Raw genomic sequence first — 14,167 nt, 5'->3', positions numbered from 1 at the left:
AGTAAAATAACTTTGCTGTTGCTAAGCTGCTGCTTGGAACAAATTAAGAAATTTTGGAGGATTTTAATCAAGGAGGTTACTTGATAGAGTCGGGGACACTCAGTTCAGTATTGAAAGAGTTAAACATATTAGCATAAAAGCTGTTGGTCATAATTCAATTTAAGAACTTCGTCTCAAGTTATGTTCCAAATAGAGTTCTCTCCCTAAATCCCACCAAATTCTTAATTATTTTTAAAAGTGATACACAACAGCAGTGAATTTAATTCAAAATACTATCACGAAAGCTTTAAAAATATACACTCCAGTAGATTCTTCTTTTTTACTGATTATTGATGTGCTGTGAAGTTTTTTGAGGGTTTTTTTACATTTCCTCATAGACAACTGCTATCTCTTTATCAAATATAATTTATAGTGAGGGTGGAGAGTAATTTAAGTTAGTTCCTAAAACTTACCTATAGTCTCTATGAACCAATCCCATTCTCATGCCTTTAACGTGGTTCGTATGCCACTGCGACAAGTGGGCTTTTTTTGAGCAGCATTGACTGGTTCATTCATTTCAGGCAGAAGTTTCAAACCAGGAATGTCAAATATGGAAGCCACTGTGGAGATAAAACAAGTGTGAAATACTACTGCAACTTTTAACTAATAATGCTTTCAAACATAGACACAAAGCCAGCAATTTTGAGCGAGGAATCAATCAATCATATACACTATTACTTCATTTTAATTGACTTATGAAGGATGAGAGGAAAAATTAACTTTAAAAAGATTTGAAGTCAAACACATAAAATGCTTTTCTGTGTTCATTTTTAACATTAATTTTCCCATACTTTCATGCCATTTCTTGCACTCTTTTGTCAGTTCCTCTTCAATCAACCTTCATCACTTCTACCTATGTTTTCCTTGGTCTTCTTCCTTCCATGGGAATCTCCTGGCACTTCTTCACCCACCTCTCACCATTCATACACATTACATGTCCAGTGTAGCCAATACTGTAGCACACCACACCTGGTTCATCCTATACTTTGTTCTTCTCTCAGCTTATGTGTATCACTGTTCATGCCCAACCCAAATCTTTACAACTTCCACATATCCTCTGCATTTAATGCACGTGTCTCAACCATGCGACATAACAGTTCATTGACATGCATCATATATAACCCACTCTTTGCTTGGGGAGAGAAAACCCTTTGTTGTTTGCAGGGGCAATAGCTCCTTGAACTTTTCCCACCTTATTATAACCTAGACCACTATGGTTTCAATATACCCACTTTCATTGCTGATTAGGTCACTTTAGTAGCTGAGACTACAGTAAAGAATTTACTGGTGCTTTGAGGGTTAATTATTCTACCAGTTCATCTATTACAACAACAAAAGAATTCTCCCTGCTCAGATATAGGGGAGTCTCTTCTGCCTTCTCCTCTACATCTCCCTCCTCACCAACCCTTTTCTCATTTCTGCCCCCTATCATCTTTAGCCATGACCTATTATTAGATCTGCTACTTCCTCCATCATTCACCTCTCATCCAGTCTCTGCTGTCCTTCTTTAGCACACGACCCAACTATCTTATGCCATTTCTCTTTACAGCATCCATCACTGATTCTACTCATGTTATTCTCTGCAATCCATTGTACGGCTCCCCCCCCCCTCTGCCTCTGATTTCCCTGTCATCTCTACATTCCATTCGGTTTCAGACCTCATATATTGCTCTCCACAATGGACATCAGATGCTTGGCTACCACAAAGGAACTGAGGTCTTCTCCACTAATATTCTTTTCTACTCTAGGCACAAGGATCAAAATTTGTGGGGAGGGGGCCAGTTGATTAGATTGAATCCAGTACACAACTGGTACTTAATTTATCGACCCTGAAAGGATGAAAGGCAAAGTCAACTTCAGCGGAATTTGAACTCAGAACATAAAGACAGATGAAAAACCGCTGAGCATTTCTGCCAGCTCGCCACCGCCTTCATCATCATCAACGTTTAACGTCCGTTTTCCGTGCTAGCATGGGTTGGACGGTTCAACCGGGGTCTGGGAAGCCAGGGGCTGCACCAGGCTCCAGTCGGATCTGGCAGAGTTTCTACGGCTGGATGCCCTTCCTAACGCCAACCACTCCAAGAGTGTAGTGGGTGCTTTTTACGTGCCACCTGCACAGGTGCCAGGGGTCCGCATCAGCCACGATTGATTGGAGCTTTTAACGTGCCACCAGCACGGAAGCCAGCCAAGGATGGTTTGACTAATATTAATTATAAGAATAATGGTTTCAAACTTTGACACAAAGCCAGCAATTTTAAGGGGAGGGAGTAAGTCAATTACATTGAACCCAGTTTTCAACTGGTACTCTCTTCTATCAGTCCGATAGGGATGAAAGCAAAGTTGACTTTGGCAGTATTGGAACTCAAAACATAATGGAGTCAGAAGAACTGCCAATAAATAGTTTGTCCAATGCCTTAACAGTTCTGCCAACTTGTTGCCTTAGCAATAAGAATTGTTTCAAATTTTAGTGCAAAGCCAACAATTTTGAGGTGGAGGAAGTTGATTTCAATGACCCCAGTACGAGACTGGTACTTTATCTTTATTGACCTGGAAAGGAGGAAACACAAAGTTTACCATGGCAGTATTATTTGTACATTAAAATTGTTAGGAACTGAAAGAAATGCCGCTAAGCATTTTGTTTGACACATCAGCTATTCTGCCAGCTCACCACCTCAGCTAACAATAATATTAGTTTCAAATTTTGGCCCATGGCCAGCAGGTTCTGGAGTGGGGTTAAATCAATTACATTCACCCCCAGCATTCAACTGGTACTTATCTCATTGACACCAAAAGAATGAAAGACATAGTCAACCTTAGCGGAATTGGAACACAATAATAATAATAATACTGATTTCACATTTTGGCATAAGGCTAGCAATTTCGGGAAGGGGATAAATTGATCCCATCGACCCCAATACTCAACTGGTACCTATTTTATTGACTCCAAGAGGATGAATGGCAAAGTTAACCTTGGCAGAAATGCCACTAAACATTTTACCCAGCATGCTAATGGTTCTGCCAACTTGCAGCCTTAGCAATAATATTACCATCCTTCCAATGATTTCAGCAAAAGAGATAATACTTTACCATCTGGTAATTGGTGAATCTTTGGTGGGAGATCCCAAAAGTATTCGTGTTTCATTGCGTCGGAGGCGCATATTCGTTTGGAAGGTTCCATCTGAAAAAGAAATAAACTTGTGAAAATATTTCAACCCATGGAATATGGTCAAAGGTATTGTTAACCAATTATACAACAAAGTAAATTACTGCTTCCAAAACATATCCTGTGTTTTTAATAGCTTCAGTAAATTTTAGACTGTGGCCATACTGGGGCACCACCTTGAAGGGTTTCAGTCAACCCAGTACTTAATTTCAGTTTGATACTTTGACACCTACTCATCAAATTACTAGGTTATAGTAGGCGTAGGAGTGACAGTGTGGTAAGTAGCTTGCTTACGAACCACATGATTTCGGGTTCAGTCCCACTGCGTGGCACCTTGGGCAAGTGTCTTCTTCTATATAGCCTCAGGCCGACCAACGCCTTGTGAGTGGATTTGGTAGACGGAAACTGAAAGAAGCCCATCGTATATATGTATATGTGTCCTCCCCCTCAACATCGCTTGACAACCAATGGTGGTCTGTTTACGTCCCCGTAGCGGTTCGGCAAAAGAGACCGATAAAATAAGTACTAGGCTTACAAAGAATAAGTCCTGGGGTCGATTTGCTCGGCTAAAGGCGGTGCTCCAACATGGCCACAGTCACATGACTGAAACAAGTAAAAGAGAGTATATATATTTACACACATTTATAAAGGGACACAACTCTCCACATTTAGCAAAGACAGACAGGCTGCTACAGGGATTTCATTGATACATTCCACTAACACGGCATCGGCCAACCTGCTGGAATAGTAGGAGACCAAGGTGCTGTGCAATGGGATCGAACTTATAATCAAAGGATTATAAAGTTTGCTCAGCTATTTTATTTGGGATAACATCATTAGATTCTGAAATAGGTTTCAAACATTAAAATATAAAATAAAAAATAATGATTTTACTTGTAGAAGGCTTGTTGACAATTCAGCTGCATTTGGTATACAACCAAGTTTAGAGATACAAGGAATAAGTGGCTGGGGGCTATACAAATTGAATTTAGCTGTTGAAGATAAAAAGAAAATGAAGTCAAAAATTTAAGAAGGAAACTGTATCAAAATGATTTATAAAGTAACAACAGGCATAATATATACGAAGGTGAAAAAATACAAGAGAAGAAATGAAAATAGTATAGATTGGATGTCTGCTTTATATGATATAGGTGAACATAGGAGGGGTTAAAAGATCCTTATACAGATGTAGAACCATGTTGAATACAATATTGGGAAGAGAAGGATAAAGGTAAACAGCTATTGTATCAGATGGAAAATGTTTAGGGAACTAAATATGTAAATGCTTTCAAGTCCTAAGTAGGAAGTAAGATGGCACACACTGCAACTATTGTTTATTAGTAACAGAGACAGAGCAAAACCATCATCATCATCAGAATGAATGAATTGTAAACAATATGGAAAAATACTGCATTCTTCATTTTTCATTTTATAAAGATGAAAAATATTAAAAAGTTATTAACGCTTTAGCATTTAAACCGAGCACATCCAGCCAATGTATTCTACTTGCTTTATGTTCAAACTGGCCTGATCAAGCCTCACACACCTACCCTACAACATCATTCTATAAATAAATTATCACATCATCAAAATATTGAAGTCTCCATAATAATGTGAATAAGCATTACATTTGACAGAGTAATATGAACACTAAAGGGTTAAAATGTTACAAAATCAAAAGTAACAACATTCAAAATTTTGATAATTAATAATCAACATACTTATATCATAATTAGGTAAACTCGTTACTGATTCCCAGGATTCTTCGGTTGGGGTACCTAAGATCTGAAATTAAAAGAAATGAAATTTCCTGTATTCCCGAAAGACACATAAGATGTGAAATTAGAATTAAATAAACGTGTTATAGTTTATGACATTCCTAAAGACACACAAAATTCATGTTGATTCACCAACACTACACCTGATTTTCTCCCCTCCATACACACGCAAGCATGTATCTGGCTCATACACTGTTCGCTTCCCAGACATTTGTACATTACTGCATATGCTTTATATGCACTTTTGACAAGTTGTGGGGCACATGAGCACTGTATACAATAATTTCATTATTATATTATTAAACCTCAAACACCAAACAATTGCTGTTCTTGCTCTGACAGACAACACTAATCCATTAATGTGAATTGTCACTCTTATTACTAATAGTAGTAGTATTAAGGCAGCAAGCTGGCAAAAGCGTTAGCATGCCTGCCAACATTCTGAGTTCAAATTTTGTCGAGGTCAACTTTACTGTTCATCCTTTCGGGGTCAATAGAATAAGTACCACTTGAGTACAGAAGTTTGATCTAATCAACTTCTTCATTCTCCTGAAGTTGCTGGCCTTGTGCCGAAATTTGAAACCATTATTATTATTATTATTATTATTATTAATAATTTCCCAATGAAACTTCCACAAACAGTGAAAGTGGTCATCGTCTGTTATTCATCTCTTCATGCTGATGCAATGCATTCAACCTGCGAGAGACAGCAACCTATTCACATCTTAAGTATCCCCCATTAATATAAGAGGAATACACTGTTGACCCTGACCTTTTATTTGTTTCAGTCATTTGACTGTGGGCACGCTGGAGCACCACCTTTAGTTGAACAAATCTACCCCAGGACTTATTCTATTGGTCACTTTTGCTGAACAGCTAAGTTACAGGGATGTAGACACACCACCATCAGTTGTCAAGCAATGGTGGGGGACAAACACAAACACACACACATATGTACAATGGGATTCTTTCAGTTTCTGCCCACCAAATCCACTCACAAGGCTTTGGTTGGCCTGAAAAAACACTTACCCAAGGTGCTACACAGTGGAACTGAACCCAGAACCATGTGGCTGGTGAGCAAGCTACTTACCACACAGTCACTCCTGCATGGTTGGTATACCTACCTACTCTACCAGGACTGAGTTTTGGCTATAGCTGATTTATAATAAAATCTTATTCTTGTACAGAATCAAAACATTTGCTCTGTGGTGTGTTTAGGGGTTATGCTTTTTAAAGTGATATTGGAATGAAGAGAAAATTAGTCAAATTGATTTCAAACTTAGTTCTATTAATTACAGTAGAGTTGTCTACCATGGATTAGTTCCCCTCTATAGTATTTCAGGTGGAGATTGGAAAACATTTTTGGTAAAGCTGAGACCAGTTACTCAGTTTCCACTGGTATATGAATGGCTGGGATCACAACATTTGCCATGAATATGATTACAGCTTATTGCAGGGTTACTCATTTACAGTTGAGTGGACAGCAACAACATGAAATGAAGTGTTTTGCTCAAGAACACAATGCACCACTCAGTCTGGGAATTGAAACTGCAATTTTGTGATCCTGAGTGCAACACGCTAACCACTAGGCCACATGCCCTCACACTTAGAGGATTTGGGAGGTCAGAATTTCAAATAAAGTTTTACCAATTTATTTCGACCAAATAGTTGAAATTTTAGAACAATGAACTTAAAATAGAATTCATGGAGTCAATCAGTGATCTGGCTTAGTTGTTGAGATAAGGGACAGAATTTTCTGCAGTATCTGTTTCAGTTCCCTGCTACTCTGAAGTCAAATGTCACCCATATCCACTCTGCCTTTAATCCTTTTGGGATTGATAAATAAAATACCAGCATCAGTGTTAAGTCTTCTCTCTCTCAGTCTGGAAGAGATCAGCTTTGTTCAAACCTAGAAAGCAGGGGTGCCACCAGATTTGTTTTGATGGTACCCTACAACAGGATTTAAGGGCCCACCACACCACACCACTGTTTGATATTTGAAGCAAAGAGTTGTTTCTGAGGAGTACTGTTGAGTGAATTAAGCTCAGTACTTGATTGGTATTTTACTTTATGTAATCCACAAGTTATCAGCATCATCATAATTTAACGTCCGTTGTCCATGCTGGTGGGGGTAAGAAAATCAGGGTTTCACACACATTTTGAACTCAATATATAAACTGAAAGCTACAAAATATTTAAATGGTCCTGCCGTTTACCGCTGCTTCCAATATGAACAAAGAAAACCAATGCAATGTCTTACTCTAAAGATCTTATCCAATTGGTCGTATGTATCTTTCATCCCAGGAAACGTGGCAACACCAGATATCATCTCTGTAAATATACAACCAACTCCCCTGAAAAGACAAAAGCATTCAATCTCAGTCATCTCGAAGCAGAGAATGCTCTGGTTCCAAATTCATTCATTTTGATGAAATGGAAAAAGAAAAAAGTAAGCAACAAAAAGTTAAATAAGTTTCTAACATTCAAGTTCCATAGTGTTTACCATTTCAGGTTCCAATCACTCTCATTATTGATGAGCAACATGAAGTAATAAATGTAATGGAAAGAATCTAATATCATCATTATTATTATTATTAGCTAATCCAAATATGGTTGCTTAAATTGAGTTTTAAGTTAAGATAAAGATTAAATGTGATATGTGCAACAACAACAACATTGCAGTTAACCACAGAAATGATGGTAAAATAAAGTGATATTTTCTAATATATGCAATGGTTATTGATGGCTTTAACCTTATACTTACCACATGTCCAAGGATGTGGAATATTCTGTTGATCCAAGCAGTACATCTGGCGGCCGATACCAAAGAGTGACAACCTCATGGGAATATGTTCGACTAGGAACAGACTTGGCTCGGGCTAAACCTAAGACAAAACAAAAGAACCAATATATTTTCTTTCTTTGTACTGCTCTACACTCCAAAGGAGTTTTTAAAAAATGTCAGAGGCATAAACTGAAAGAAAATGATGAAAATAATGTGTTAAGTTGATAAAGGTCTGAAACTAAATATAACAGAAACAAGAGCATCTCAACGATTAGCCAGAAATGATTTTTAAAATGAAATTATCTGAAATAAACTCAACTGAAATTAACCTGACTACTCTCAAAAATGACGTTAAAAAAATCGGAAAAATAATCCGTAATCCTTCTCCGGTATCTGATCGTTCCTAATGGTAGTCATGGAATGTGAAGGTGGTTGTAGAAAATTTAGTAACAGTAATAAATAGCTTATCCTTATCTCATATAAGCCAAAGTTAACAAATTCACCATTCAAAATGGTTTCAAAGGCAAAGGTAATAATAGTAAGCTCTACTCAGGAATTTTTAAATGAATAGCAGAGATCTTTTGGCTTTCTCTTCTCTTCTGGCCTTCCTTTAGTACTCCTGTTGTTTTAGATCGATGTACAGATGTAAAGTGTTAATATGTAATATATATATATTATAAAAATATGTTAGTATTATTTAATTTCTGAACAGTTTTGCTGCCATTTGTTTGTGTGGTTTGATTTCTTTATCCATCAGTTTCCACTAAGATAGAGACATGAGTAAAATTAATAATAGAGAAACAAAAATAAAACTTTGGAAACAGCCTAAAGGGAGATAATTGAGAAAGACTTGAAAGTCAACATAAGATCATAATCATGTAAAGTAAAGATAACAAATAATCCAGAATCCTTGTCCGGTACTGGATCAATCCCAAAATCTAATCAGTGCATGCCAGTCACAAGGCCAAACATCCCAGAAAGTTTCATCTGAATCCATCCAGCGGTTTTTGAGATATCTTATCCATGGACAAACAAACACGACTGAAAACATCATTTCTTTTATGCCCATTTTCTATGGTTCTTATTCAGAATTACTGCTCACCTAGACAGGCCAGAAGACCATGTCTCACTCACATACTTAGATATGGTCTTTATGGTTAAATGCCCATCCTAACATCAACTACTTTACACAGTGTATGGGGTGAGTTTTGCCATGGCGTCAACACTAGAGACATTGTCAGGACCTTAGCAACACTAAATGATCCTGTCAACTCCAGCATTGTCTCTGTTCAATCTACCAATCATAAATTCTGTTTTTCAGTTTATTGGTATTTGTTATCTAATAACTTAGTGTGAGCCAACCTCTTGACTAGAACCGGGGTCAAATTGAAAATAACTTGGGTCAAATTCTAATAAGAAATTTACCAATTCAGAAATGCCATTAACTTGAAAAGCAACAGTTAGTGTTAACATACTTAAAGCAGGGTCCATAAAAAAAATTTACAGATAGGGGGAAAATAGTATTAGTCAATGATTGATGTCATTTTTATATTCTCAGCAAATACAAGATACAATTCCTTGGAGCCAGTTGCTCTTGTAGCTCCATCACTTGGGTACTGTAATCCACTCATCTCATCACCTCTAGTCACTCTTGTTCCATTCACCTCTAACCTCACCCTGCACTAACCACAATTCCCAGTCCTTCCTCCCCAGAACACTGACCCGCTGGAATCTTTTTCCTGCTCATCTCTTTCCTTTAAACAGTGACTTGCAATAATCTAAATGAAACATCAAGCTCACCTGTCTCATGGGGTCTACCCCCCTCCTCACTTTCAACAAGTTAAAAAAAATATATTTAAGTTTTAATATGATTTCCTCACCCAAAGATTCTCACCAAACATACCAGGATACAAAAAGTACAATGATGACAGAAACACTAAGTACAAGAGTGTACATTGTTTGGGGTAGGAAAAGAGATTTGTTTGGAAATTAAAATTAAATTGGTCAAGTCTCTTAATTAGCACCCAAGCCATATTGCAATGTTTAAACAAGATGAGTTGAATTTTAATACAAATAAAGAAATTGTAGTTCAGTTCTCTCCTTTGTCAAAATGTCTCATATGTATTGTCTCCCCATGATATATATTATTTCTAAACACAGCACATCCATAAGAGGTGTTACCTCTGGAAGAATACCACAGTAAATCTGCTTTTCAACAATGTATTCAAGTAGGGTACCTGGATGGCTATTTTAATTCGATACTACTTCTATCACATATCATATCTTTCACTTGTTTCAGTCATTGAACTGTGATCATGCTGGGGGCACCATCTTCAGGATTTTTTAGTCAAATAAATCAACCCTGGTATTTTTTTTTTTTTTCAAGCCTGGTACTAATTCTATTGGTCTCGTCTGGTGAACTGCTAAGATACAAGGTCATAAACAATCCAACACCAGTTGCCAAGCAGTAGGGTAGAACAGACACACACAGATAATGGACTTTTTTTCAGTTGGGTGGTTGTTTGCAATCCCAGTGTATGTTCTTCACTGCTTTCCTATATATTATCATCTAATCATGTTGTTGGTTGTGGTTGACCGTTGAATGACAACAAGCAATGGACAAAGAAGAAAATTATGGAAATATGAGGTTAGTCGAAGACTGGGAAAGATGGGGGAAGGAAGCTGGAGCTTTGTGCTTCTCTCATTTAGAGATTTTGATGAAAAATGATAGTAACAACATGACAGCAATGGATAGTTTAAAACAATAATGTGCAGCATAATTATGTAACATTTAGCAATAACTGACATCAGTATAGCATTTACCTCAAAATCACATAACGAAATATATAGGATATCAAAATTATTTTCAACTGGAATACTTACCAAAATCTGCAAGTTTAAGTTCCCCTTCATCACTAATCAAGAGATTCTGAGGCTTTAAGTCTCTAAAATTAAAACAAGTGGGAATTATTAATGAAGAGGCTTTTGGTTTACAATTGATTAGTCAAACACTAAATGTAAGTCTTCAAAGTTACTGATACAATTCAATTTATCCATAATACAGGGCAATTCAGAAGTTCTTTTAGTATTTATATGATATTGAAAATTTTTCAGTTTCTTAAAATTTTTAATACTATCTTTGCTCCTTTGTCATTAATATATTTTATAGATATACTTTATAAAAATGTCATTGTTAAAAGAGGAGAGAATATCTACTGCCCTGAAAATGGCCATCCATCCTGTTCCATGATCTGGACATAGTTTAACTGCATGGAGAGTTCTGGACGGCAGGCAGGATGAATAGCATAGGAATACACCAGCTCTCCTGGAATCATTGGGGCACTTTTTCCAGTCAGAGCTAGTTGAAACATTACTGCTTGTGCAATCTGGATCATCATCATCATCATCTACCTCATCTGATGATAAAGAAACGTCAGAAAAAACTTCTTCCCTTGTATAAATCTCCCATTTATGACTTGATTTCTTTCATCAATAAGGGCTGCTTATGCTTAAGCCCTTTTGATGTACTAGACACTCAAAGGTCACTTGATGGTGTAAAATTTTTGAAACATCAATTGATGACGTCTGTTATTTTTAATGACTATAAATAACACAGACTGTTGGGGGTCATTTAATCCTCCAATCAGCTGTATTCAAACCGGCCGTATCCAGCTCAAAAATACTCTACCCGTTTTATGTTAACACTGGCCACATCCAGCCTCTCACACCTCCTCTGCAATATCGGTACTGCAACGGTTATGACAACAAATGCTCCAGTTGAATCAATGGAACAGCCTGCTCATGAAATGAACATGCAAGTAATTGAACACTCTACAGACACACATACCTGTAACATAGTTTTCAGGGAGATTCAGCATGACAGACAATGTAACAAGGTTGGCCCTTTGAATTACATCTTCAACCCATTTTTACAGGCTGATTGGACTGGAGCAATGTAAAATAAAGGGTCTTGCTCAAGGATACAGGATGCCACCAGGAATTGAACTCAAGACCATACAATCGTGTCATAAATTCACTAAACACTATTTTCTTTTATTAATGCTGGTGTTGAGTTTCATTTTGTTCTGTTTTATCATTTTTCATCTTTTAGTCAGGAAGGAGGGAGTTATCCTCAAACCAGAGACATGACCTAAATACCAGCAAGGGTGGGGTTTATCCAAGGTACCCAAAGTGCCAGGTGGTAGTGATAAGCTAACCGACCATATAGGACATGGGTGACCAGCTTAACCAGAATGCAAAAAGCCAGAACAAATACTGCAAAGCAACCAACCTGATTTTCTTACCATTCTACCAATCTGCTGCCCAAGTTTGGTACTTTTAAAGAAACCACAATGAATAAGTGTGATAAATCTTTTGTAATGACTATCCTATTGTTATTTATGAGAATTTACATATATCTTCCCTAAAACTCTGTGTGTGTGTGTGTGTGTGTGTGTGTGTGTGAGAGAGAGAGAGAGAGAGAATGCCAGAATATCAGATTCTACAAAACTTTCCACATAAATATGTATTATACACTTTGGTCAAATAGAGAAAAAGAACACTTCAAACCAGACCCTATACATTATATGGGTATGTGAGTGTATTTTATGTACATGTGTGTGTGTGTATGTGTGTATATATATATATATATATTATATATATATATATGGGGAAAGGCATGACTGTTGTTAAGTAACTTGCTATCCATCTATATGGCTTTGGGATCAGTCCCACTGGATGGCACCTTGGTCAAGTGTCTTCTACTACAACCCTGAATTGATTAAAGTTTGGTGTGTAGATTTGGTACATGGAAACTGAAAGAAGCCTGTCATGTGTATGTGTGTGTAGTTGGACAATAGCTTAGCTGACTGAAACTCCAGTTACTCGTCATTGTCGTTTAACATCCACTTTCTATGCTGGCACGGGTTGGACGGTTTGACAAAAGACTGGGAGGCTGCACCACATTCCAATCTGATTTGGCAAGGTTTCTACAGCTGGATGCCCTTCCTAACATCAACTATTCTGAGTGTAGTGGGTGCTTTTTACGGGTCACCGGAATGGGAGTCAGTCAGGTGGCACTGGCATTGGCCACGCTCAAGTGGTGCTTTTTACGTGTCATGTAAAAAGCACCATTTGAGCATGACTGATACCAGTGAAGCCTGTCAATAATATTCTTGTTTAAGTAAGAATAATATATTTATACTCTACAAAAGTATGGAGTAAGTCATCAGATTAATGTAAAATTGTTCCCATTATAACTGAATGTAAAACAAACATTAACACTGTATGTGTGTGTGTGTCTTTTATTCTTTTCAGTCATTTTGACTGCGACCATGCTGGAGCACCGCCTTTAGTTGAGCAAATCGACCCCAAGACTTATTCTTTGTAAGCCTAGTACTTATGCTGAGTTATGGGGACGTAAACATACCAGCTTCTTTCAGTTTCTGTCTACCAAATCCACTCACAAGGCTTTGGTCAGCCCGAGGCTATAGTAGAACACATTTGCCCAAGGTGCCACACAGTGGGACTGAACCTGGAACCATGTGGTTGGTTAGCAAGCTACTTACCACACAGCCACTCCTGCGCCTGTGTGTGTGTAAGGCTAACAAAAATGAATCACCATACCTGTGTAAAATCTGCCTCTTGTGACAATATGCCAATCCTCTTAACAACTGGAATGCAAATAACTGAAAAAAATAATTATTTATATTGAAATACAATCTTAAGATACATAAAAAAAAATAATAATGTACGTAAGCTTGCTGCGAAAGAAAATGAATCTTAATCACCTGTGTCTCTATAAATGCTGTGACAGTTAATATATACTCTTACCATAACAAAAATTCTGTTTTTCTCTACATGCTATCTATACCTCCACCTAACAAACACACCTCCTGATATACAGTTTTTTTCTTTTGGAATTTCACCACCACACATTACACATGGTGCTTCCACATGCTTAATCAACCTGCTAAAAACACCAACCAAACGTCCCTCAAATCACACTGCCTTAAAAGAGGAAAAGACACAGATATTGATATGCCAAAGAAAAAAAAGAGAGATGGTCAAGGCTGGAATATCTTTAACACATCTGTCTAATCAAGGTTCACCTGGCTTTAATCAACAGCAACAATATTCTAGCCAATGAAGGAGTCATTACATGTTTGATCAACATGCTAGAAATAGCAGCAAAATTCCTCTCACCTCATCTTATCAAGAAGTGAAGGCCACATTGGATAATATTGTCCTGGATACTGTCCAACAATAAGCATAACATAAGGATGGTCATAGCTAGACACCACAGTCATAGATCTGGATGATCAAAACAGCATACAAAGAAATAAAACACTGCCCTGAAAATCTGCTAAACACAAACCTAGAGTTCTCTAAGTAAAATCTGTT

General features: G+C 37.3%; 1 protein-coding gene across 3 annotated transcripts in view; it reads right to left on the bottom strand.

Moving 5' to 3' along the window:
• The window catches only part of LOC115210248 (cyclin-dependent kinase 14), a 183,642-nt gene that overhangs the window by 2,719 nt on the left and 166,756 nt on the right, over positions 1 to 14,167 (bottom strand). For all 3 annotated transcript variants that reach the window (XM_029778733.2, XM_029778727.2, XM_036508349.1), the window contains exons 10-17: positions 13,391 to 13,452; positions 10,649 to 10,710; positions 7,745 to 7,865; positions 7,241 to 7,334; positions 4,924 to 4,987; positions 4,097 to 4,194; positions 3,127 to 3,217; positions 453 to 599 (exon numbers count right to left, since the gene is read on the bottom strand). In XM_029778733.2, coding sequence (XP_029634593.1) covers positions 481 to 599; positions 3,127 to 3,217; positions 4,097 to 4,194; positions 4,924 to 4,987; positions 7,241 to 7,334; positions 7,745 to 7,865; positions 10,649 to 10,710; positions 13,391 to 13,452 — 711 coding nt within the window. In that variant the 3' untranslated portion in view covers positions 453 to 480. The remainder of the gene's footprint in view (positions 1 to 452; positions 600 to 3,126; positions 3,218 to 4,096; positions 4,195 to 4,923; positions 4,988 to 7,240; positions 7,335 to 7,744; positions 7,866 to 10,648; positions 10,711 to 13,390; positions 13,453 to 14,167) is intronic.

This window comes from Octopus sinensis, linkage group LG1, assembly GCF_006345805.1.
Source record: "Octopus sinensis linkage group LG1, ASM634580v1, whole genome shotgun sequence".
Classification (NCBI taxonomy): Eukaryota; Metazoa; Mollusca; class Cephalopoda; order Octopoda; family Octopodidae; genus Octopus; species Octopus sinensis.
This window is presented reverse-complemented; position numbering and strand designations above follow the sequence as displayed.